The 27,241-nt window shown below is 39.6% G+C and overlaps 1 protein-coding gene across 2 annotated transcripts in view; it reads right to left on the reverse strand.

Moving 5' to 3' along the window:
* mylk3 (myosin light chain kinase 3) overlaps positions 1-27,241 on the reverse strand; it is a 93,925-nt gene continuing 66,684 nt past the window's right edge. The window contains exons 5-15 of one of the 2 annotated variants that reach the window (XM_068049367.1): positions 22,102-22,582; positions 16,029-16,525; positions 15,806-15,911; positions 14,489-14,582; positions 12,274-12,383; positions 10,572-10,713; positions 9,780-9,850; positions 7,840-7,968; positions 5,185-5,337; positions 2,238-2,370; positions 1-1,026 (exon numbers count right to left, since the gene is read on the reverse strand). In XM_068049367.1, coding sequence (XP_067905468.1) covers positions 961-1,026; positions 2,238-2,370; positions 5,185-5,337; positions 7,840-7,968; positions 9,780-9,850; positions 10,572-10,713; positions 12,274-12,383; positions 14,489-14,582; positions 15,806-15,911; positions 16,029-16,525; positions 22,102-22,582 — 1,982 coding nt within the window. In that variant the 3' untranslated portion in view covers positions 1-960. Of the gene's footprint in view, positions 1,027-2,237; positions 2,371-5,184; positions 5,338-7,839; positions 7,969-9,779; positions 9,851-10,571; positions 10,714-12,273; positions 12,384-14,488; positions 14,583-15,805; positions 15,912-16,028; positions 16,526-22,101; positions 22,586-27,241 lie in introns of both variants that reach the window. The other variant, XM_068049366.1, reaches the window with a different exon arrangement.

The following is a 27,241-nucleotide window of genomic DNA, read 5'->3' on the forward strand; positions in this document are numbered from 1 at the left end:
TACCTGAAAAATCGCACCCTTTATCTTTTTTTGACAAATGGATAATTGATCTTACAATATTGTGGTCAGAAAATCGTACTGATCACAAACACAAAGTTACTGGCAATTTCATCTGAAGGTTCCTCAGACACTGGGCAGAAATACATTTTCTGAAATGTTGTTACACGTTATAAAATTAGCAACTCACCAAATTTTAACTAAAGATAAGGAATCTTTTTAAAAACTTGTCATTAACAGAAGTCCTTATACTCACTTTGATCTAATACAAAAGGATCTTGAGATTCAGAGCTATGGCTTGACATTCACAGTAGTAACATTTTGATTATCAGGTATAAGACTCCCTATACCTTTTATCAAAATAAATATTTAAATAATAAAGTTGAAACTTTGAAAAAAAATCAAAAAGTTAATGTAGAATTAGTTTGCTTGTGATTCATCCCTCAAGGGATTTCATTTCACTTTACACCAGGCAAAATCTGTTGCTATGTGCTAGAAATACATTTATAACAATTTGCAACATGCTACATTGTAGGATGAAACGTAAGATTGAGTTCCAAAAACTAAGCGATTCTCACTTCACCAACATATCAAATGTGTATATTTGTCAGCAGTTAAAAGCTTCACTTGTGTAATTTTCTGCTATGATTTTGTGTAGAAATCAAAGAAATAGCTATAGAGACTGCCTTTCATTAGTATGGTAAAGATACTGTTGTTAAGTCTCTAAGGGGGGAAACCTGCCTTGTTTCTGCAGTTAATGTGTAACATTTGTTAATATTACGGCGACAGTGATTGATAAAAGTAAGAACAGTAGCAAAAATGGTTAAAGTGCAGCATCTGGATGCAGGCAACAACAAAATAGACTAAATTTATTGACCGTCCACTTCTCGAAAGATAACGTGGTGCATTTTTCAATTATCAGTTGGCTCTCCATTTCTTCTGTATTTGGATCTCAGTCATAAGCTATGCATATTTCTGCTGGTTAAGTTTCCTGAGCCTGTTTACAGCAGCAACTGCATAATAATTTTTCTGCAACCATAAATGAAAAAGCAATGTTTAGCTTGCATGCTCTTTAAAAACATTAATAGCGTTCCCCCTCCCTCTCCCCCTTTACTATGAGGTCTCTTACTCATCCTGCGACAATACACTCTACAATTTCATTTAAGTATCTGGCCTTTCCTCAGCTTCTCTTCATTGTAGTCATGGTAATCGGATGAGAAGTTACACTTCATTACAGGTATTTTGATATTTAATCATTCTGAAATGGTGTACTTTCATAGTATCTCATTATTTTCAAAAATTCCTGACTTTGAAACCATATAAGGAGTACATTCTAATGCAAACCACATTACAAAAAGACTTTCACTATTAGCATGCTGTTATCGAATTATATCCAGGGCTGTGTCATAATAGAGTCGGATTTCTGGATTCAACGTACTGTATGATTTTCAATCCACTTGTTTTATAAATGTGTACAATTATCTGGAAAGAGAAGTACAGTTGTCCAGGTTTGCGTTGGGCCGATACCCCACCTGGTATTGTAAAAGACATACAGATGGGGTTTGATCCATAATATGGGATTAATCAGCTGATCTTGGCTGGGATAGAAGTGGGAACACTCAGTGTCCCAGGCCAGAGTGGAGAAACAAACACAATTTTCCTGTGATCCCTATTGGAAAGTTCAAATGTATTGACATTAAGGAAAGACAGGATTAGAGTGGACTGTGCTGTTCCCCATGAGATTCAGTGCATAGCTCACACACAAAGAACAATCACTTGGATGAGGTTCTAGAGATTGCCAGCACCTGTGGAACTGTACACCTGTCTTCAGAAGAAGAAGAAAGTTGGGCAGAAAACATAGAATGTGGACACCATTCCTTAACTCAACAACCCTTCTCTATAACATTCCAAGGAAAGTCTTTGAATACTGTAGATGGTTGTAATAATATAACTGTATAAGGTGCTCCTTGCTGCAACTTACTTTCGGTTAAGTTCCCAAAGGTAGCATTTATCCTCAATACTTATTGACAGTTTTAATATGTGGAAGATTAATCCAGCTCCACCTGTAAAATGAGCATGTCCAGGACTGGCTTTAGGTGCTTCTTGTAGACAGGGAATCTCAGTAGTTTCAGATTGGAACCATGAATGGATTATTTGAAAATCATGTAAGCATGTTGCACAGGGTTTACTAAATATTACACACATAAAATTACTTAAATGAAAGCAAATCAACATATTACCTTCCATAAACGCTGTGCGATGTACTTTCGCAGCATCACTTGAGATCTGAGTCGAACCCTACACTTCTTTGCTTTTTCTGGTAAGTTGTTCAGCCAGCTGTGTTTCAGACACTGTGCTGCACTGAATCTGCTACTAGTAATGTTGAAAATGTGTAGTATTAGTATTGGAAGCAAATATATACTGCCGTTTTGTATTGTAGAGAACATTGCAGAATTAAATCTAGGTTTGTTTAACTTGTGCTTCCTCTGGTTTTGACATTAGCACTTTCTACTCTGGTGCCTCAGAATCAGCAAAATGGAGATGCGGTTAAAGATTCTAATGCTTCATTTGAAAAGCAATACATTGATTTCTGTAGAAAGGCTATACTCAGAAATTCTACCATGAAGTTATAAATCTTTTCCAGTGTACAGCAGACTGGCCAAAATCATAAACCCCTACATATTTGGTCTGCAATCTTTTGTGACCAACATTTGCAAAATCTCTTGAATGAACCTCTGGATTTTTAATTCAAATGTAGCATCATTTTAATCACATAAAAAAAGATTTTAGCACAATTGTATCATCAGTATATTTAAGCCATAAGGTTACTGAAGCATTAACATCGAAGGCACTGTCCAAATGATGAAGAGTGGGAGGGGTGGAATTCCACCATTGCCAGAAGCAGCAGCTGCAGACATAGAATGTATATTCACCTTGCCTGCCTACGCTGGGACTGAGAATGGGGAGTTTGGCCTCTATAAATTTACAAGGATATTGAGAATAGAAAAGTTTACATCATCTGCTTGCAAGTACAATCATATTTGCATAGCATTCATTTCAGCAACCAGTAGCCGAGGAACTTTCTTGCAGATAGAAGCAAGTTTAAATACAGGGAGCACTCACCTGAATAGGTCAATGAATTCATTTGGGCCATGCCCTGGATATTGTTCTTATCTGCGAGGGGTGCTTCTGGTAACTCAATTCTAGCCATTGGTTTTATCAGCAGCTAAACCTTTGGTTAAGACATTGATTATGACTGCTAAGGTAGATTGGCTAATGGCCTTTGGGCTAACCACTGAGGGATACTGCTAACCATGAAACTTGGGAGTAAGTTTAAGTGATTGCTGATAGTGTTGACTTGATGGCAGATGACGTAGCCAAATATTCTCTTGCCTTAAACACTAATCCTGTTATGGTTAAGGTTAACAGTTCGGCAAAATTAGAGGGCCTTCAAAGCAATGCCTGAAGTTTCTTCACACTGGGAAGAACTGCTGCAAAGGTAGATGAGCATGCAGTGTATTATGAGGCAGAGGATCATTAGGCCCATTGAAAAAAGGAGCATGTCCAAGAAGGATAACAATACGGTTGGTGTGCAGATTTTTTTTTTTAATTATATGATTTTCAGACAAGATATTAATGCATTTATTAATATTTCACCAACCTCCTTCCTATATGATTGACACTGAATAGGTCTGCATTGATTTTTTAAAAGACTTCAAATATTTTGCATCTGCTAAAATTGATATACTCAAAGTGATGCTCAGCCTTGAATTTTGCAAACTGCAGTTTTTAATACCTTTCCTTTCAAATGATAAGTGTTAAAATGATTTTCTGCACTTCTAATGAAGTTTATTAGAAAGTAGAATTGGAGAAAAACACATGAATGTTGTTTAATCCCTAGTATTTCTAGAATTGGAATAGAGGGACAATCTTAACTCCCAGCAAGGGTAGTCAGCAATCCAAGGCAAGAGACCTCATTAGGCACCTGGAAGATTTAAAATGCCAGGTCTCAGTGGAATGCCACTGTCAGCTGCTATCCATTTTGGGTAAAAAGTGGCTGCAGGTGGTTGAGGATTGTATGGTCCAGAAGCCACCTGTCAGCACCAAGAGAAGGTTGTTGACAGTCAGGTGGAAGGGTGGTTTAAGCTTCTCACAGCTAGGAAAAGGGAAGCCCAGATGATCAGGAGAATGCCTCCTTCTGTCCCCACTAAGGAAAGGTTTTTTTAAATTTACCTTAAATGACCTTGCTGCCTTCATAATAGCTCTGGCTGGGGAGCTGTGGCTACTCCCCTGCTTAGGAGCTCATCAAAATGCCATCATTGTGCCAATGTCCATCATGGGATCTCCATTTCCATTTATTAATGAGGCTCCTGCCAGAAACAAGGCATTGGTGTGGCAGAGTGTGAAATGGAGCGGGTACATTATTACTGCAGGCCCACTCCTTTCAAATCAATGGTGGGGGTGGGGTGGGGTGGGGGAGGAAAGATTTAAAATTCCTCTTTATCAGTCTGGTTTCAGTGCTGAACAACTTCTGCAATTTTGAAAGGGTTCTTTAACAAATGCATCACCTATTGATTGAATGAGTGGAAAATTGAAATTTCCAAAATAATGAACAGATAAATAAACCGCCAGTGCTTGTGTTACATTAAATGAACTACGGGAAATAATCTTTTTAAATAGCTGACAGGTACCCTTTGTGCAGGAGAAATTAATTGGTTCCATTATAAGAAAAACAAAGGGGAAAAGACCCAGTTCTTTTATGTTTTGAACATAAATCACCAACCTCTACCAGATTATTCTTCCACATTATAGAGCGGGAAACTTGTTTTTTTCACAGGGCTTCTATTTAATCTGCTGTTGGGTTTTCATGCCAGCATTTATAAGAGAGGCTTACTACTCCTGTGATCATTGGCAAAGTTTTCAAAATGAAGAAATGTTCTTTGTATCCAGACATTTATCTATTTTCTTTAGTAGAGGTTTTTCTAGTAACTTTTCTTTTTGGAGCAGTCATAGGCAGGAAACTTGCAGCTATGGAAACTGGAGAAATTTATCTTGGAAGCTATAGAACTGACATAATCTGAAATATCTTATAAGCGATTCAGACATAGTACTCATTTGAATTTTGTCCCTCATAAACTTTAAAATAGGGAAAACGCTGCAAGGACAATTATATTTCATTTGTCATACCTCTTTTCTTTCACAAGCAGGTTCGAAATAAATTCTTTTGCTTCTTCAGACACATTTTCAAATCCTTCTGCATCAAAGTCCCAGTTTGCATTGATAATATTGTTCATGGTTTCGGTGTCATGATCACCCAGAAAAGGGGACAGGCCACTCACCCTAGAAAAGTAGGCATTCGTCATCTATATGTGCATAGAATCAACAAATTTCTTTATTTTAACATCTCAAAAGGGTGGTACGGCGTGAAATTGGGATCAGTTATACCCATTATTTGGCTACTATGAATGCAGTTTGGGAACCAAAATGGTGTCTGAGGTGTGCGCGCACACTTGGGGCAAGCTGCAGCGGACACCATATTGGTGAGGGAGTTAGCAGCCCGCCATGAATGGCTGCTGGGAAGTATGCAGTGCAGGTAGATCATGACGTCAATCAGTGTGCAAAGCTGATGTGACATCGCCAGTGCCATTTTGGAGGTAAATGCTCCAGCTCACATGCTTTTGGCTGGTGGAAGACTGATGATTTTCAGTGGAGAAGACTGCAGATGGCCTTGGAGAATGATGTCGAGCAGGTCTAGGCTTAGAAAGTCTGACTGCAGACTGTGCCATCTCTACATGGGCAGCAAGAGTTTTGGCTGGCTGGCTGGCAGACAACAGCAAGGGGACTAGTGGGCTGGCAGTTGGGAAGAGGACTTTTTTTTTTGTTTGCTTTTCGGACATCAGCTGTTGGTGATAATTCTACTTTTCCCATTTACACCTCCTGTAGACCCCTATTTTGTTTCTTATTCCCATTACCATCTCCTTTTGCTTTTCACTATCATCCCTTTTGTCATTTAATTTCTCCTACCTTCCACACTATCACAGATCTTCCCTATTGTTCTTTCCCCCACCTCTCCCCCCTTAGAGATGTATAAGCAAGTGATGTTTTCCAGTTCTGATGAAAGGTCATCGACATGAAATGGTTACTCAGTTTCTCTTTCCACAGATGCTGACAGACCTGCTGAGTATTTCCAGAATTGTTTTTATTTCAGTTTTCCAGCATCCGCAGTAATTTGCATTTCTGTTTTTACTTGAACTGTTTTTTCCTCATTACTCCATTTTTTCAACTTTTCTTTTGAATAACGCACACAGGAGCCATTAATGTGACTGCTGGCACCCATTGATCCGTATTGGATGGCAGCATCTGCATAATAGGGTGAAAAGGCCTGAGACCTGCTCCCCATAATATGTGGCTGCAGTGCTCAAGAAGCACTCCAGTCGCTCAACTTTCATTATAAACAAACACTGCGAGGTAGCGTCGCATGAAGATCTGTACGTTGTTCCACTGGGTGGCCCAATGCTTTCATTAGCAGCTGCTGAATTGTTATCATGGAACAAAGCCATTTTTTTGTGCACAGGTGCATGGAATGACTGAGGAGGGATTGCATTCCTGGCTTCGCAGTGTACTATTTTTGTACTTAAGCTGCAATTGCACGTAACACAGCCCAAACCACAGCGACAGGGTTTCTCTTATATAGCAACCACACTGGAATCACAAAATTACAGTTTGCCACAGAAGCTAGCAAAACCTGACTGTAATCTTGGCACCATTCATTTATATAAAAATTTGCAGTAGGAATTATCGACTTATACTGTAATCAGAACCTGTGGCAAACATGCTATTAATAGTGTGGGTACACAAAGTAAAACTGACTTCCATCACACCAGAAAAGTGAAGTTTCTGTATTCTACTGAATTGCCCAATGCCCCTCAACATTAAAAAAAGGAGGTATCTGTACAGCACCATTTACTACTATATTTTAGTTACCCTTTGTTAATACATAAATTTCCTTTCCAGTGACTTTATGAACAGTGTTTCTATACCCCACTGTTCCAATGAATCATGTCACTGATTGAAACGTCATCGGCCTGGATTTTATGATCGGTGGTGAAGCAAAGACACTTGTCGCTAACCTCAGAAAGCTGCGCACAAAGATCTAGCATTCTCTGTGGTGTGGTTTCCCCTCTCCTGATGGCAGTTTAAAGCTGACGCCAAGTCATGGGGATTCATCAGCAGTAATGCCAGCAAGCAGATAAGGAACCAATCACATTCAAGTATTCATACACAGCAAACCAGGAAATTAAAGCACTTAATATCCTTCACTTTTAACTTAAAATTTCAGATAGATAAATAAATGATTATGATGGGATTAAGATAGAAGATAAAATAAAGATGATGAATAGAGTGCAGTTGCTCCCCAGGTGTTTCTGTGAAAAGGAGTACTGCAATCAGAGAATCCAGCACTGCTCCTTGTGATTTTATCCAACATATCATAGATGAAGACATCGAATAAGATGGGTGACAATAAGCAATTTGCCTCACTCCTAAGTGAGCAAGTTCAGTGAGCTCATCTGTCATGTGGATCTTGGATCCAAAAGAAAGTCTTTTTATAGCCAGGATTCCAGATGCTGTTTGCCTCTCAGGGCAGAACAATAGCTAACTACAGATGGCTAAAGGAGATACTGACAAGAACTTATCAGTTCTGACAGTATGGATGTAATTGTCCTTCCCCGTCTCTGCTGTTAAATTGACTGTTTCACCAATTTTAACTTTAAGTCACTTCTGAACATGCTCCCTGTAAGCTATCTGAGATCAAAGATACTCTGCAAACCACTGGATACATACAACATATAGGTGATGACACCCACACTCCACATGTCTGTGGGGAATGAAACATAATCATAATTCACCACTTCTGGAGCAAGGAATTCTGGGGTACCAAAATGAACTTTCAGTTTCTCTCTTGGCTTGTACCTAAAAAAGAAAAAAATTGTTTCAGAGACCGTTAAAAGTTAGATCTGCTCTGCGTATTTTAATAATTCATAGTGTGCCAATGTTCCCTAAGCAGCCCAATGTTGTGGTAATAGTCTAGAGTTGAAGAAAACAGAAAAACACCTTGGTGTTCCACCACACTGCACTGCCGTAGTGATCGGATCCAGGCTGCTGCCCCAATTTCCCACAGATCACATTCTGAATTCTGCTATGCTGTAACTGATTAAAGCCAAAAAAGGCAGGTAAAATTAAAAAGTAAGTATTGCTGGAACATGCCCACAGATTGACAATGGGAGAGGCCTTGGAATAATTTCCATTAACTCAGCTGGAGAAGAGTGAGTGACATGAGGAAGGAAACACATTGCAAACAAGGTGATTTCTTTTGCTCTTTAACAAAACTTGTTTCAGTTATAGCATTCGTGTTTTTATCATTAGAATTTCAAATTCAATTAATCAGTTGTGTGTATATTGCCAGTTTTACCCCTGCCTGTCACTGATATTGAAATAGTAACACTCTGTGATATTGGACCACTTGTTCGACCGTATCAAATAAAACAATTCCAATAACAACTGGTATTGCATTTGCTAATGATGCATGATCACCTGGATTTGGATTTCAATTCCTTATTACTGAATAATGCTTATGAAATTTATACGGGTAGTATCTTAATGGTAAAGTTTGGAATATTTTTTGCTTGAGGCTTAAAGGCCAGAAGAGCCATACGTCATCAAAATCACAACAAATTCAGTGCTGTGATAAATCTTTGATGTTATGGTTTGCAAGCAAATGCCAAGAAGTTTTTTTCCATGAAGATAGTTGTAATATGAAGGATCTGACATTTAAATCCCTTTTATATTCCTGAATTGTGTCATTGGAAGCAGTTCAGTTGTATGTGCAAGTTTCCATTCTGCTAAATCGCCCCTTTGATACAGTGGGATAGGTTCAGCAACAACTTGAAACAATTACTGCAAAGTTACAATCTTTAATTTTGACTTTAACAATAAAGTGCATGTACGAATTGAGGTAGAGGCTTTGCCCATCGGTCAGAGAAGATCCCTACAGGTCAACAATGCTGAAAGTGCTTTTACGAGAGGTCAACCTGCCCACAACCAGACCCAAAGTGGGGGACCCTGATTTGAAATTGTGCTGATGAAAGCTGTTTATATTTGCCACCACTGGGAGTTTTGCTTGGAGGCAGGGAGTGAAAACATAATTGCAGCAGACCATTAAAGAATCAAATAGAAATTTTAAACATGCAAAAAATTAAAATCAGCCTCAACTTTAGACATTATACAGAAAATGTTATTCTATTTCTCCCCTCCTCCATGGCTATTCATTTGTGACTCTAATGTGGGTAGGCTATTTGACTGCAGCGGCATCAATGCCAACCCTGATTCTGTCCTCAGTCGTACAAATGCACTTTCCCGTATTAGTCACTAGATGGCAATCGGGATCAGGAATCCTGCCTGATTTTTCTTCTGTCTTACTTAGAAGCACTGATGCCAATTGTAATGCTTCTATTGCCCACCTTAATTCAATATAGACCAAGGATCAAACATGGGACCATCTCGGTCAATACAGCTCAGTCCCATTCTGGGCAGTGCTAATATAAACTGAATAATGAGCCTCACAGGTGTTAGTAAAATCTATAATATTGATTTATTTTTGAACAACTATTTTACATATTATGACTATGATTATCAATGACCCAGGCTAATGTTGGCAATTGGATTTATTTCACTTAAGAATGTTTGAATGAAATAATTTATAATTAAACCAATGCAGTTCTTACCTTCTAGCCAGACCAAAGTCAATAATTTTGATCTGATTTCCTTTGTTGTCTACACACAAAATATTTTCTGGCTGTGGACACAAGGAAGGCATTTTCATGAAAACTGTTGTATGCAGATGTTTCAAGCCAGTAGCTTTGGTCAAGTATCACATGGCTACTCAAAACACGAACACAATCCAACTTTGCGAGAAATTTTTAAAAATGATAAATTAGGGTTTTTTTTTCTTTTTTCGCTATATGACCTCCCCCACCCCCATTTTCCATCCAAGAGGCCAAATGCACAGCCTACTTCTAAACCCAAGCTGCTCTACAACAGATTATTTGCAAGAAGCCTAGGCTGACTTAAATGTCGGTTTTCCCTACCTCAGGAAGCATATTACCCACATGAATTCATGAACTTGCTGTGCGATGAATGGATGGTATAAAGCTTTTTCTTACCATTCTGTGGATCTATCTGCCTTTCAGGAAATTATCTTTATTGCATTGACAGCTAAAATGACTCATTTTTAATGTCAGAATTACATTTTTAATAGAAAAAGGTAATGTTAAAAACAAAGATCGTCCAGAAGAGTTCAAGTGCGAAAAGCTGAGCTCACTTTACATAGTGCAACACCCTTTAAGTTATAGAAATTGCCCATTAACCATGACTAGCTTACAGCAACAAGACAGATAATTAAAAATAAAATTCAAGTTCAGTAATCATGAATTTACTTATCAACAAAGATGGTTAAATAAAAGATCATTCAATGGTGGATTTAGAAATGGAGGAGTGTCTGTCGATATAAAACATACCTTAAGATCTAAGTGAAGGACGTACTGTTGATGTAAGTATTGAACACCTTCACAGATCTGCTTCATAAAGATGATCGTCTCCAGTTCTGTCAGATTATAGTTTTCATCAATAATTCGGTCAAACAACTCTCCACCTCCAACACTGCAATCAACATAATGTTCTGATGTAATTTAAATTAACAGCATCTTCAATTAGCTTTCTCTTCTTTCAAATAGACATTTTGTAAAAGTCCCTTTCAAGAGATTTGTTCTCAGTGTTTGGCCTTTGGGAGCTTTATGAGCACTGTATAGTGAAGAAAGTCACTCCGATTTTCCCTCTTCTCTCTCACCTACCACTTGCCCTGACAACTTATTCTTTATTTGGTGCTGTGGGAACTTTTATGTCTACCTGAGAGGAAAGATGGGGCCTTGGTTTAATGTCTCATCAAAAAGATCTCACCTCTGTCAGTGCCATACACCTTCAGTGTTGCACCAAAATGTCAGTTTAAACTTTGTGCTCAAGTCTCTGGTTTGGGACTTGAACTTACAACCTTCTAACTCAGAGGAAAGAATGCGCCAACTGTGCTAAGGCGGCCACCTGAGTGTAGACAGGTCTGAGCTATAAATGTATCTGCAGTCACTGCTTACACCACTCCATGACTACCAGTATGTCATTTTTGAAGCACTGTGAAATGAGAAACCTTAATTTTGTACCATCCCGACAATGGAGTACTGAAGGGACACTCTAGTTCATGGAGTGGTGAAACCTAGAACTGAGAGATTTGAGTGGCAAACAGCCTGGGAACTTAAGCTTGGAGCCTTATTTCTAAGTGGTCTTATCACTAAAATGTTTAAAAATAAATTCTCTAGTAGCATTGGGATTGTTTTGCTGAGGGTGAGAGAGAGTATTGTGTGCAAATTGCAATTAAATCTCCAATCTGTCTTCTAATTGAGTCTCCCTAAAATTTACATATGAATTAAACATAAGGTGAATTAAATCGGGAGCAAGGACTGGAGAATCATGTATTGAGTATCCAGAATTGGGCACACTGACTTTCACTTGCAATTCTGCACTCCGTCCTCCAAACGAGTCAGGCTTAGTGCCGGAAAGAGAGCTGTGCAAAATTCACCCTTGCCTACCTATTTGATCATTTAGTTTTTGATTTTGCAGATATCTTAATCATTATGTAGGGTAATTCCTGAGCTTTCTGATTGGTTCTGCCATGTTTCATTGACCAAGCTGTTTATCAATATATTGAGCAATTTGACAGTGGTCCAATCAATGAGGATTACATTACATTCTTTCCAATGAAGCAATTGACAGCACCAGCAGCTAACAGATTTCAAGCAGCAAGATACTAATTTTGAAGCGGTTTTAGACTCAAATTCCTATTATTGAAACCAGAGATAATTTTTAAGCACTCTTGGAACATTCTGAGAGTTCTACATTCCCTCCCACCACTGAACATCTCAGGCCTGAAATCATAAACAACCTTATTAACGATTGCTGTGTCAGCTGCTAAGCTGTACTCGATTCGATATTTTTATTTATGTACGCATGATACCACAGGTGATGTATTAGTGTTGTAAATAATTACAGGCAGCAATAAGTAATTTAATCTAAGGTCAGGGTTCAAATGCCTTCAAAGTGTGGTGCACAAAGTCTCAGAATTTTACAGGAAATTCCAGTCTATTTTTCTGTGCAGCTATCAAAACCACTTACTATTCCATAATCAAAGTGACATTGTTCTTGGCTTCAAAGGCGTCATAAAGCTGGATCAGGTTGACATGACTTAACTGATTCATGACAGTTATTTCATTTTTTATGTCCTCCTAGATCAGAAGAGAATTCAAAGTAAGAATAGACTATTTAGTAATTGATAAACTTACTCATGAAATAAGTTAGGATATTCTAGGAATATACACTTTAACTTTACTTTCCTCACTCCCTCTTCCTTCTTTCCTGAAGGCACTGATTCATGTTGGGGCCCAGTTCCCTGGATGTCAGCCATTCTCCAATACTTTATAGTGTGTGCCACTGTGTAAGAGGAGACACTGGATAATGATCAGGAATGCAATCCTCGCTGATTTTTCCCTTCCAGGACACAAGCACCAAACCAATTGTAGTGCACCTACTGCTGCCGTAGCTAAATTCAGCTGACTCAGCTTATACCAAAATCTTTGTATTATTTAATTGCATGCTAGGTAGAGCGCTAATCAACTGAGCCATAAGGGGAGCATCTTTTCTTTCTTAATTAAAAGAGCGTCCGGCAGGATTTGAGAATGTATTAGTTTTGTCAACACTCAAATCTACCCAAATGCACTGTGTAGTGTGATACAAAGACATACAGACCAGCGACTTCCCAGATTTATTTCTTCATCTGTGTTAAATTATCTGATCTCAGCCTGAGCAACAGTGTGATCACTAATATTAATCACTAGGCTAGGAGGAGGTGGAAAATGTACATGCAGGGACATAAGGGCTGGGATTTTATCCGGGTGACGGGTGTCTCGCTGTCCGGCAAAAACCCCACCAAGAACCCCACGTCGCCTCTTCTGTGGGAGGCAACCCCACCCCCCGCCCCACCAGGTCGAGTGCCAATTAGGCACTTAACTGGATAGTGGCGGGCCTTCTACGGGATCAAAGACCCCGGCGATGGAGGTTCTGCCCACTGAGAGCTGCCAACCTATCAGAGGCCGGCAGCTCTTTAACTGAGCAGTGCCACCGCAGAAGAACACCCACACAACGCCCAGGAGCGGCGCTGGACCCAGGCCACCAGTAGGTCAGGGCAGGAGGGGTCTCGTGGGGTGGGGGTCATGGGGGAGCAGTATGTAGGGTAGTTAGCAGCAAAGGCAGGAGGGTAGCTCTCAGTGCCCCCCCGCCCTTCCCGATGCTGGGTCACTCATTCAGACACGAAATTCCTTTTAACGAGGGACCGCCCCCAACCCCCCCCCAATCCCCGGAACCAGCAAGCAGCCCACATGGCTTTTCCTGCCGTGCTGCTGCCTGTTGCTTGGCTAATTGTGGTGGTGGTGGGATGAGGCCCTTAATTTGGCATTAATTGCCCAGGATAGAGATTAGTTTCAGCTGTCCATATTTCTCACAGTCAAGTAGTGAAGGGCTGGCAGAGCCTGTGAAACTGTACACTGCCTCCAAGAAAGAAGAGGAAAAAGAGGAAGCAAATGTATGAAAAAAGAAAATCATTTGAAGTCCTTTCACTTCCTCTGTTCACCTCTCACAGACTCTCCATAGACTGGTACAGTACACTAACCATTCTGCAACCGCAAATGCATCAGCAGTTTTTATTCAGGATTCCAAAAAGGATTATAGTGGGCATGACTGTATTGGCATCGATGACAATGCACCAATATATATAACAGATAGTAGTAAGATGGGTTTACCCTTCATATGCCAATTTGTTTATCTCAGCCATGTCATCAAGTGGAGTTCCCCAAAGGAACAGAAAATGATTGCAATATTCAAACCATATTACTTTCATGCACCTACTTGTAACCAAATATGGAATAGCACTGACCGAGGCAGGGGAACTAATATTACATGTGGCCTCTCTGCAATACTTTTAAGATACTTCAAATGTGAATATTTAATAATAATCAAAATAAGTTTTAACTAAAATGAGCATTGGCGTGTATAGCACAAAGGACCATGAACATATACTTAAGGTGCACACAAAACTGCCTGGATGAACACTCAGATATTAATCATTACAGATTATGATCCTGGTGGGCAATTGTACTGGCTGGGCTCAGTTAAGGAAAGCCATGCAAGAAATGTAAAAAAAACATTGTAAATCACTGCTACATCTACGTCATTCACCAAGCTTTCAACATGAAACACTCCCCAGGTGACTGCAGTTAATCAAAATGAGGCAAGTGACAAGCTGTATTGACAAAGTTATTTTAAGTAAGGAATTTACCCTGTCCTTTGGCCCTTTTACTTTAATTATTTTGGCAGCAAGTTCGAGGCCTGTTGATGTTTCTGCACATTTGATAACTTGACCAAACCGACCCCTGCCGTTAAAAAAAATACAAGATTGAAAAATTAATTTGCATACTACAGGAAATCATCATACCAGATTGCTCCATAATCTTTTTATCCACATCATAGCTACATTACTAAATCAACTAAAGTAATTGTAGGCTCTATACGGTGTGTTTGATTTGTCATAAGTATGAAATGATTATTTCTAAAAAAGATGCCAGTGGAATACTAGTGTTACATTGCAAGCACAGCTGCTTATTTAAAATTTCTGCTGTGCTCAGAAAAGGCCAATTGCTCCAACCAGGATTACATACTGTACAGTGCCCAGTAACAAAATAAAAAAATGAACAGAATAAATGATGTCTTCCCACGTTTCTCCACTTTTCTACCCTTCTTATCTGGAGGCACTGGTTCTTGTTGGAGTGAGGTTCCATGGGTGCTGTCTGGCCTCCAATGCCTCATCCAAGTGGCCATTGTAGAAGCTGGTGCCAGCACTATTTTAAGATTGGGTTGGTGGGGGGGCGTTGGATGGGTGCATAATAGCCCAACCTGATTTTGTCTTCACTTGACATCTACATATATGCACTTCCAGCAGGGGTTACTAGATAGAACCCTGACCCTTTTGTCTCCTTCCTAACTCAAGGATGATGAAGCCAATTGTAGCAATCCACTATCCCCAAACCTCCATGGCTGACATCAGTTCAGTCAGCACAAGCCAGAGAGTGAGCCTGGTCTGTGTTCTTCAGTGTGACAGTGCACAGCCAATTTACCCACAAGGTACTAGAGAAGCAATTGTGTGTAAACTCTGTGCACCTCAGTAAATTTATGCCAGTATAATTAATACAAATTATAAAATTACAATAATTTTAAAGCACCAATAATCCAAAACATCCAAGTTGTAAGTGTACAACAGAAAATGATTATTAAGATTTCAATGTGACCTCCTGAAAAGTGAATAGATGTGTGCTGAGGTCATTGCCTGAACAAGATTGACTGGATGCTGTTCTAGACCAATTATTTAAAAGCCCTATACTTAGTATCATGGGTTTGGAATACATTGTACATTTCTACATGACTATTGCTATCATTTACATTTATGTTCTTAAATTGAAGATTCTAGGATTGTACTCCTCAATGCTACATGGTGAATATTTGCACAATAATCAAACACCTTCATAGCTATCTCCATTCTTCAGGTTTTTATTTATCAGTATTTGACCAAAATGATTGAAAGATCTGAAGAATAACCTACCCTCCCAGCACCTCATTGTAATGAACTGTGTATGAGGAGGTTACAAGAATTTGCTTGGTGGTCACTATGCGATGACTGAAGGGGGCTGGAGGTGGTGGACTATCATCTGGAAAAGAAAAGAAAAACTTTTATAATTGGCATCACATTACAGTTTTACAAATATGGTTGAAAGTGAAATATTTGATGTTGGAAATTATGATGGGATTATGAAATATCAACTCACCAATAATGATGTGATCTTCTGGCTTCTCAACGGGTTCCTTGTTTTCTTTTGCCTTGTTTGTGATCTTTGTAGAATCTGTTTCCCTCTTTGCCAAATCATTCACTTCTGTGATTTTCTCAGGTTCTTTGCTTGCTTTCTGAATTCCTTTTGAATCCTTTGATATACTAACTATTTCTGATTTGCACTTGTTTTCTACTTTATTTTGACTGCTCTGAGCATTTTTCTCACTTTTTTGGCCTGTTTGCATTTTGATGTTTTCTAAAACTTTTTCATGGGTTACAGATGGTTTGGATAATTTGCTGAGTCTTTCGTTTTGTGCTGTGTTCTGTAATATAACAGGTTGTGTGTTTTCTTTGGGTTTTTGCTGTTCGTTATATTTTTTATGGGGTTCTTTCATCCCTTCACATGTTGCAGACACAAGCTCCTTGGTGGTTATTACCTCTGGATTTGCCTTTTCAGTGGGACTCAATGGCATTCCCTGTATTGTGTCAGAAGCCCTGTGAAATAATTGCAGCATTAATTAAACAGCAGTTTTTCTGTTGCTTCAGTTGCTTTAAGTCACTGTTAAGCATGTTGACAAGGCAAGGTTTCTAAATCACTAAATATACGAATGTATGTATGGAGACTAGGTGATGCCATAGTTTGCTCTTGAGACCAAAGTTTCCATGTAACTTGGCTCATAGGATGACAGTTTCCTCTTTCTAATATTTGTAATATCTGATTTATATGGCATTGGAAATGTTTCTGTAACATAATCCAATTTCTTTGCTACCAAATCTGTCCCATATCTGGCACTTTATATTGAAGAGTGTGAGCTACATGTCTAAAGCTGTAGACAACCAGTCAAAGGATGTTGTGGCTAGACTATCTAGTGCTCAGGTCTGATCATATTAGTTCTGGTTGCTGAGACAAAGGGAGATATTTAAGCACTTGAGGTAGTGCAGAAAAAGAGACACAGAGTTGATCCTGAGGGCTGAAGACAGGAGAAATATAAGGTTGACAGTCTGCAACAAGAAAAAAATGGCTTAGAGTGTCCTGCAATGGCGACATTGACTGGGAACTATTGTGCTTCCTGCTGCTTCAGTGGCAAATTCATGCAACAATTTGCTGGAAAATAATTGGAATGGGACACAGCAGGCATAGTGAGGAATTGGGAATGGTGCAGCCTATTTCTGATACATAGCCAAGGGCATGGGGCCCAAGACAGAAGGAAACAACAGGTTATTAATGGGCACATTTAGAAAAAATGGCCCCAAATTGATAATGTGGGGACAGGTTACAATACGAATGTACAGGTTGGGTTTAATTTGGCTGATGAGTTTGTACTGAAACATAAATATATACATCAACATATGGGCGGCACAGTGGCGCAGTGGTTAGCACCGCAGCCTCACAGCTCCAGCGACCCGGGTTCAATTCTGGGTACTGCCTGTGTGGAGTTTGCAAGTTCTCCCTGTGTCTGTGTGGGTTTCCTCCGGGTACTCCGGTTTCCTCCCACATGCCAAAGACTTGCAGGTTGATAGGTAAATTGGCTATTAGCAATTGTCCCTAGTATAGGTAGGTGGTAGGGAAATATAGGGACAGGTGGGGATGTGGTAAGAATATGGAATTAGACTAGGATTAGTATAAATGGGTGGTTGATGGTCGGCACAGACTCGGTGGGCCGAAGGGCCTGTTTCAGTGCTGTATCTCTCTAAACTCTCTCTAAACATTAAGAAAGGACTCGCATGCATAGGGTTGTCTTTCAAACTGCATACAATCCCTAGCCAGATTTTATTAACCAAGGCTGTCCATGCTATCCATGCACTCAAGTTCAATAAATGTTAATATAAAAATAATATCAGTCAGAAGGAACTCAGAATGTGACTGGCTGTCAAAGCACTTTCTTTTATTATTTAATTGAGGATTAAGGTCTCAATGAAATTCCTAGAACAAATCACTAAAAAAAAATATCCTCAGACAAACTGCTGAGCACTAAATACTGATTCTGAGCCCTCCAGAACCATCTGCATAGCTTTAATTGCATGTTGCAATCACTGTGGTATTAATTAAGTAAACATGATCTCACCAATGACTTTAATGGTGAAGAGCGGGGGATAAGGAAACTATGATAATTAGTTGTTTCACTTTTTCAGCAAAGATTAGCTGAGTTGTGAAGGACATAACTACCATATTGGGCCTGCAGCAAGTGGTGAGAGAACCAACACAAAGAAGAAAAACTTACTTGACCTCCTGTCACCAGTTTACCTGTCATAGATGCACCTGTCAATGATAGTATTGGTGGCAGTGACCACCACAACATCCTTGTGGAGATGAAGTACTGTCTTCACACTGAGCACATCCTCCATTGTGTTGTGTGACACTGCCACTTAGCTAAATGGGATAGATTCAGAACAGATGTAGCACCTCAGAACTGGCTATCCAGGAGATGCTGTGGGCCATCAGCAGGAGCAGAATTGTGTTCCAACACAATCTGTAATCTCATGGCCCGGAATAAAGCTCATTTTACCATTACCGTCAAGCGAAGGGACCAACACTCGTAGAATGAAAAGTGTAGAAGAACATGGCAGGAGCAGCACCAGGTGTACCTAAAAATGAGGTGCCAATTTGGTGAAGCTACAACACAGGACTACATGCATGCTAAACAGCAGAAGCAGCATGTCAAAGACAGAGCTAAGCGATACCACAACCAATGGATCAGATCAAAGTTCTGCAGTCCTGACACATCCAATCATGAATGGTGGTGGACAGTTAAACAATTAATGGAAGGAGAAGGCTCCATGAACATTCAAATTCTCAATGATCGGGGAGCACAGCAGGTCAGTGCAAAAGACAAGGCTGAGACATTTATAATCATCTTTAGCCAGAAGTGCTGAAATGTGGATCCATCTTGGCTCCTACTAACATCCCCACTAGCACAGAAGCCAGTCTTCAGCCAATTCGATTCACTCCACATGGTATCAAGCAATGGTTGAGTGCACAGGATGACAAAGGCTATGGGCCTTGACAATATCCCAGAAGTGCTGAATACTTACGCTCCAGAACTAACCACACCTCTAGCCAAGCTGTTCCAGTACAGCTACAACACTGGTATCTACCATTAAAGCAAAAAAATTCCCAGGTATGTCCTGTCCACAATAAGCAGGGCAAATTCAATCTGGCCAAGTACCGACCCATCAGCCTTCTCTCAATCATCAGAAAGGTGATGGAAGGTGTCGTCAACAGTGCTATCAAATGGTACTTACTCAGCAATAACCTGCTGACTAATGCTCAGTTTGAGTTCCATCATGTCCACTCAGCTCCAGATCTCATTACAGCCTTGATCCAAACATTGACAAAAGAGCTGAATTCCAGAGGTGAGGTTAGAGTGGCTGCTCTTGACATCAAGGCAGTATTAGACCAAGTGTAGCATCAAAAAGTCTTAGTAAAATTGAAATTGATGGGAATCAGGGAAAAAAACTCTCCACCGGCTGCAGTCATTTCTAGCACGATGAAAGATGGTTGTGGTTGTTGAAGGCTAATTGCCTCATCCCCAGGACATTGCTGCAGGAGTTCCCCAGAGCAGTGCCCTAGGCCAAAACATCTTCAGCTGCTTTGCCAATGACATTCCTTCCAACATAAGGTAAGAAATAGGGATGTTTGCTGATGATTGCACAGTGTTCTGTTCCATTTGTAACTCCTCAGATAATGAGGCAGTCCGTACCCACATTCAGCAAGGCCTGGACAACATTTAGGGTTGGGTTGATAAGTGGCAAGTAACATTCATTCCACATAAGTGACAGACAATAACCATCTTCAACAAAAGAAAATCTAAACACCTCTTCTTGATTTCAACAGTATTCCCCTCATTGAAGCCCCACCATCAACATCCTAAAAAATCACCATTGACCAGAAACTTAACTGGAACAGCCTCATAAATACTATGGCTACAAAAGCAAGTCGGAAGCTGGGTATTCTGTGGCAAGTAACTCCCCTCCTTACTCTCCAAAGTCTTGCCGCCATATACAAGGCAGAAGTTGGAAAGTGTGTTAGAATACACTCCACTTTACTAGATGAGTGCAACTCCAACAATGCTCAAGAAACTCAACACCATCCAGGACAAAGCAGCTTGCTTGATTGACACCCCATCCATTGCCTTAAACATTCACTGTCTCCACCAACAGCCCAATGTGGCTGCAGTGTGTACCATCTACAAGATGCACTGCAGTAACTCACCAAGTTTTCTTCGATAGCACCTCACAAACCAGTGACCTCTACCCTCTAGAATGCCAATGGCAGCAAGTGCATGGGAACACCACCACCCATACGTTCCCCTCAAATTCACACAGCATCCTGATTTGGAAATATATCACCGTTCCTTTATTGTCTTTGGGTCGAAATCCCGGAATTCCTGACAAAACAGATTGGTGGGTGTACCTAAACCACACGGGCTGCAGCTGTTCAAGAAGGTGGCTCACCACCACCTGCTTAAGGGCAATTAGAGATGGGCAATAAATGCTGACCTTGCCAGTGACACCTTCATCCCATGAATGAATAAGAAAAATAATAAGAAAAATAAAGTTGGACAAGAAGACTGTGATCTTACGTGAAGTGCAGTGATTGAAAATACCAGAACTCAACCTGAAGAGTTATAAAAATTGACTTTTCTTTTTAAAAAGTGGCCAATGTGTTTCAAAATGGCCACCGAAGGACAAAATGCCTTTATTTATTCAAACTGTCTCGCAAGAACAAAAACATACATTCAAAGCTAAGAGGTGTCAATTACACCCATCCTCAACCTTTCAAGAGACATTTTTGACTTGAATGGGTTCTTCTTGAAACAAAGAAGATGTGAAGTAGCCACATTCTTGGCCATTGTCAGTCACCACAGGAAGGAATATCTCTGTCTCCCAATAGAGGCAAGATAAGAGAGAGCTACAAGATGCACTGCAGTAGCTTTAAAGGTAGCTCTTTGGAGAGAGAGAGAAACAGAGACCCAGGAAAAAGCATCATCAAAGCTTATCCAGCTGAGAGCTGGGAGAAAATCCAGCAAGCCAAAAAGGAAGGTGCCCAGCAGTGAATTCTGCATTTCAACTTGTGCAGCAGAGAATTGGAAGTGATCCCCTGTCTTCAAACGGAACTTTCAACCAACAGAGAAATCTACAAACACCTCAGGCCAGCAATTAAAGAGAACTTGACATCTGAGAGAATTCAACAGGTCTACCATGAACCCCGAAATCCTACCTCACTTCAAACCACTTATCTCTTTTCCTCTCAGTCTCTTCTTGTGTGTGTGCGAGTGAATGCGTGAGTGGGTGCAGTTGCGACAATTTCGGGATAAGGCATATTGCTCAATAAATAATTAATCTTCTGTTTTAAACCTACAAGAAATCCTGTCACTGTCTGTTTATTTGACAAATTAAACACAAAGGGGTTAAAACCCTAATAACAAAAACACTTGCTGCTGTCAGTAGGGAGTTGAACAGTGGGAGCCACCAACACCCCTCACCACATGGCCATAACCGGGATATAGATTCAAATTAGCAAAAGGCAAATAATGATTACTGTCATAATTGTTCTTTACACAAAGAGTGATCAACATGTGGAATAGGCTTCCAGGAAAATAGTGGAAACAAAAATACAAGAAACTTTTAGGAAATAACTAGCTGGTACAATAGGAGAATTTTAGAATCTTTTCGGGTAGATGAAAAAAATGGGCCAAATGGCCATTCTTGTCTGTAGTTACCTTGTGATAGACAGGGTCAACAATGTTTTATTTTGAAACCAAATAAAAACAGGCTAGTAAATGTGAGATGTAATTTGTTTTTAAAAAATTTAAAAGAAAAATGTAGCTCATAAATGATATTTTTCTTTTTAAGGCAGCAAAATTAATTGTAATAAGTTATTCACTTTCTTTGGGTAACTGGTTCAAACTTTGCATTCGTAATCCAACTGTTCAGTTCCATGCTATTTGTTTATAGATATTTTCTATTCTAAATAGGATTGATCAATGATATAACTATAGAAGAAAATCATACGTTTGAAAGCTAAGGATACAGAACAGATTGATGAGTTATTGAAGTTTAAAGGTTACCTTTCCAGAAGTAATGTGGTGCTTCCATCAAGCTTTGACCGAGTAGCAGCCAGACTGACCTCAGGGGCTCCAGTCATGGCAGTCAGTTTTGTCTTATTAGTCTCTTTTCCCTGACTTCTTTCAACTCCTTCCATTTTATATGCCTCATTGTCTGCGTTAGTTTTAGTCATTTCATTCAGGTTGTCTTCTGCTGAGTTCCGACTCTGTGTGTATTCTTTAATTTCCTGAGGAACTTCTTTCACTCTTCTTGTTGCAGCAGAGATCTTTTTTCTGCTGGCACCACCAGATTTATTTGTCATCATTGGAGCCCCCGGAGGGTCTTTGTGTTTGGCAGCTGTCTCTGGGGGCTGATGCGGCGAGATTCTTCCTTCAAAATGAAATGTTGCCTCTGGTTCAATTAGAATGATGCTGTCTGCCTTTGTGCACTCATCTTTACATTTCTGGACATTTCCATAGGTTTGAATGTCTTCACAATCATTACCTTCTGAGTATGGATGTTCAACAAAGAAAAAATTACATTTCAATACATTAATAAACAGGGCTATCATGTTGTAAAATCCCATTTAAAACTCAATTATGTCATCGCTGTTGCAGTTACCAAGTTATAGTAAAGATTACACTGCTAGATTTGTTATCCTATGTGGAAACTTATATATCGTGCACTTCTTGTCATCTCACCCAACCATAGCTAGAATGAAAAAACAAAGAGAAGGGAAATAAAATAGGTATGTTTAAGTATATAAATTAAGCAAATGAGAAAAGGACAGCAGTGTTGTGTTCTAACAGGCTGTGTGGGACGTGGGTTTACGTTGAGTTAGCAGTACTAGCCAAGCCACTTTTAACTGTTGCTTCAGTATGTAACATTAAATCAAGGACACAGATGTTAATAGATGTTTGGAATGTTCTTGCTTGTAAGTAAATTATGGTATAATAAGGCAAGTGGAGAGTGTTCCATCACACTATTGACTTGTGCCTTGTAGGTGATAGAAAGGCTTTGGAGAGTCAGGGGGTGAGCTACTCACTGCAGAGTACCCAGCCTCTGATGTGCTCTTGTAGCCACAGCATTTTATGTAGCTGGTCCAGTTGAGTTTCTGCTCAAATGTGAATTACAAGACATTGACGGTGGGGGATTCCACAATGGTAATGTCGTTGAATATTAAGGGGTAGCTGTTATGAATAATGTACTTTGTAACATGATTATGTTTTAAAAATTATGCATTTTAAAAGTTTAAGATGGAGTCCGGAAAGTCAGATGACCTCACAACCCGCTGAGAGCCACCCCACTTCCCTTGCTGCTGACCCTCAACAACCCCCTCCCCTCAACCCCACCCCACAAAATTCCTCCAACCCTGACTCACTTTTTGCCTGGGTCCCTTGCCTCCGGTGCATGCTGTACCAGCAGCAGCCACTGCCTCTGCAGTGGCGCTGCTCAGTAAAAGAGCTGCCAGCCTCTGATTGGCCAGCCACTGTCCATTTAAGTGTTTAATTGGCACGTAATGCGGTGGGCCTTCCCCAAAGGAGGCAACTCAGGGCTTTCGCTCGTGCATTAGCCAGTGGCTGAGACCCCCACCACAAACATAAAATCCATCCCCAAACAGTGTGTCACGTGAATGTTGACTGTGAACCTTGTCAGCCAGTAAATGTATGTCAAATGACAGAAGAGGAGATTAAGGACAGTGTTACTGTCAATAGACTGGAGGAAGGAGCAGAGACTGAGAACTCTCAGTTTGAACCCCCTACAGTGAACCTGGCAAACATAGAATTGTTAGAAAATTTAGATACAGTTCTACACTCATTTTCTGAACAGCATAAAAGGGACATAGCGGATCTGCTACAAGAGTTTAAAGCAATATGTGCAGATAAGCCAGGTCAAATACCTCTGGCTATTCATGGGATTGATGTAGGAGCAGCTACACCCATTAAACAGAACCCTCTCAACTCAATCCTGATAAAGTGGCTCAGGTCAGAGAGGAAGTTCAATATCTGCTAAAGAATGATATAATTGAACCTAGTCAAAGTAGCTAGAGTTCACCAGTGGTACTAGGACCAAAACCAGATGGTTCCAAAAGATTTTGTATTTATTATCAGAAAGTCAATGCAATAACTAAAACAGACTGTTATCCAATCCCACGACTTGAGGATTGTATTGACAAAGTGGGGAATTCAGTCTTTATTAGCAAGATTGATTTGCTGAAAAGTTATTGGCAAATCCCCTTGACTGAACAAGCTAAAGAAACTTCCCCCTTTATGAGCCCAGATAACCTATTTCATTGTAAAGTCATGCCATTTGGTCTGAAAAATGCACCAGCCACATTTCAAAGGTTGACTAACTTGGTGATTGCTGGACTAAGCAATTGTGTTGCGTACCTTGATTATCTGTTGGTATACAGTGACACTTGGGAAGACCATGTTAAACATTTAAAGGCTCTGTTCTAAAGCTTAGAGGGAGCCAATTTTGTAGTAAACTTAGCGAAGAGCGAGTTTGCTAAGGCTAAGGTCACCTATTTTGGGCATGTGGTGGGTCAAGGTCAAGTGTTGCCTAGGGAAGCTAAATTTCAGGCAGTAATAAACTTCCCATTCCCCAAGACAAAAAGGGAGACACTATTATTCCTCGGGATGTGTGTGTTCTACCAAAAGTTTGTCCCTAACTTCAGTACCGTAGTAACTCCACTGACGAATTTATTCAAAAATGACGTCAAGATCCAGTCGACAGAATCCAGTCAAATGGTGTTTGAAAAGTTAAGGACCATTTTAATAAATGAAGCTGTTCTAGTAACACCAAATTTTGGCAAGCCTTTTAAGGTTGATGCCAGTGATGTAGGAGTAGGAGCAATATTACTCCAGGATGATGATACTGGAATCAAACGACCAGTCAGTTATTTTTCTAGAAAACTCAATAAGTACCAGAAGTAGTACTCCACTATTGAAAAGGAGGCTTGAGGTCTCATATTGGCCCTTCAACATTTTGAAGTATACATCAATAATGGCCAAGGGGAAACAACAGTTTACACCGATCATAATGTAGTATAAGGGCCTGAAAGGTTAAGGTTGAGACAGTGAGAGCAAACCCCTCCCACTGTAGTGATGATGATGATGTAATAGTCACATGGGTATTTGGCTGGGAAGAAGCTAGAAGCAGCACGAGGTGTGCTGGCTATACAAGCTTGTAGAGAGCGGAAATAGTTATAACTGTATATAATAAATGAGTTATTCTTTAGCCCTACAAAGAACCCCAAGACTTCTTTCAACAACACTTGATCTATGTTAACACAATACACAACACATAATTCATTACAATTTCTGGAGAAGTTCAAAATCAAGAATGCCAGATAATTTCAGTGGAGTTTAATGTTACAACCATTTACCCTAAAGATTGTACATGTTGCAGGAAACAGCAATGCAATTGTTGATGCTCCATCCAAAATTTAAATAAAGGGTATAATGGAGGCAAACAACTCAAAACCATAAAATACTGTTATTACCTGTGTAAAGTGTAAAATGTTAATAATGAAAATGTTTACAATGTTATATGTGATTATTTTGTAAGCAAAATCATTACTACGATAATGAATTTTCTATTTTTAGGGGCAAGGTGTTATGAACACTGGACTTTGTAACATGATTATGTTTTAAAAACTGTGATTTTTAAAAGTTTAAGATGGAGTCTGGAAAGTCAGGTGACCTCACATCCACTCTGCGAAAGGACAAGACAGAAATCTTGATTACCAGGACGACAAAGAACAAAGATCAAAGACTTTTTTTTGAAAAATAGAGACTGCAGGGGAACACATGAACGACAATGGGTTTCATTCTCCCAGACATTTGGGTCAGAAACAAGGAGTCAGTGATTCTGAAGATGCAAATGTACCAAGCAGCTGTTAAAACCTGGGAATAATGGAAGCCCCAGGTGGCTCTGTGAAACCAGACTTCTGGACTTTGCATAATTGAACAGGATAGCAAGCTATTGACTTTTGAGTCCAGATAAATTCAACTGATTTGCTAAAGACAGACAGGCTGTAAGAAGAAAACCCAACAATTGCAACCTCAGAGGAGGCTATAAGGAAGGCAACCAGTGGTGGCAGCCGAGAGAGAGAGAGAGAGAAAAAAAACCCTGCTCTTGGAAACCTGAGACAGTGAAAGGCTGCAAAGACCTGAACCTGTTTTGAAAGTTAAAAGTTCGCAGAGAAGTAAAAGCCCAACATGATCACCAAAAATTACCTTTTTCATGGATGTCCAGATCAAAAGTGTTCAGACAAGTGAGCGAAGAGGCCATTGATTTTTTAAAATGTCTGGGAAATCCAACCTATTGCAACTGGGAGGAGTTTGGGACTTACAACTGCAAAGGATTTTGCCATCAAAGAGGACTCTGTAATTTGTAAGTGAGGTGTGAGGTTTTCAAGTATTTTAATAAGTAAATACCTTTCTTTGTAATTTAGGAAATCAGCTACTTACAAAGTACTATTCAGTTAATGGGGATATCTTTTTGTTTAGTTGTTATTATAAAAGTCTTAAAATGTGAAATCTTGTGCAATTTTTTTAATTGGTCTGGGGGTTCATATCTTGTATTTTTCACATTAATGATCTCACTGAGGTAGTAACAGTAGTGCTTGTTGGAAATGGGCAAGCCTGGCACGTCATTGCTTGCCATTTTAATAGGATAGCATATGATGAGTTTTTAGGTATTTTCTGAAGATGTGAAATGTTTTATATGAATGTAAGTTTTTTCTTAACAATTCTCTTTAAGACGCTTCTGTAGCATCAGTGACATTATTGGATGTAGTCTCCTTGCTGCAGTAATTATGAACATTTAAATACACATTGTATAAGATCTGTCGGTAAAAGTGTTGGAAAACAGTCATCATATAAAGACAGACACATTTATAGTGTAGTAGGAAATTTAGGTTGTAAAATCAATCTCAAACCTGTATTTTAGTGTCAACAAGTACAAAAACAATGCAGGTACCCTACTTTTCTGAGGAATACAACAATCTAAAAGCACAACATTACAACTTCAGTGGTTACACAGGGAACCTGTGGCTCTTATGTCCTGATACAAGCAGTAATATAGGCATAGTACAAGTAATATCACTCAGTATATGTAATGGGTCCATGCTAATATACAAATTAGTTCAGAACAAGG

The sequence above is a fragment of the Heterodontus francisci genome, chromosome 17 (genome assembly GCF_036365525.1).
Source record: "Heterodontus francisci isolate sHetFra1 chromosome 17, sHetFra1.hap1, whole genome shotgun sequence".
Classification (NCBI taxonomy): Eukaryota; Metazoa; Chordata; class Chondrichthyes; order Heterodontiformes; family Heterodontidae; genus Heterodontus; species Heterodontus francisci.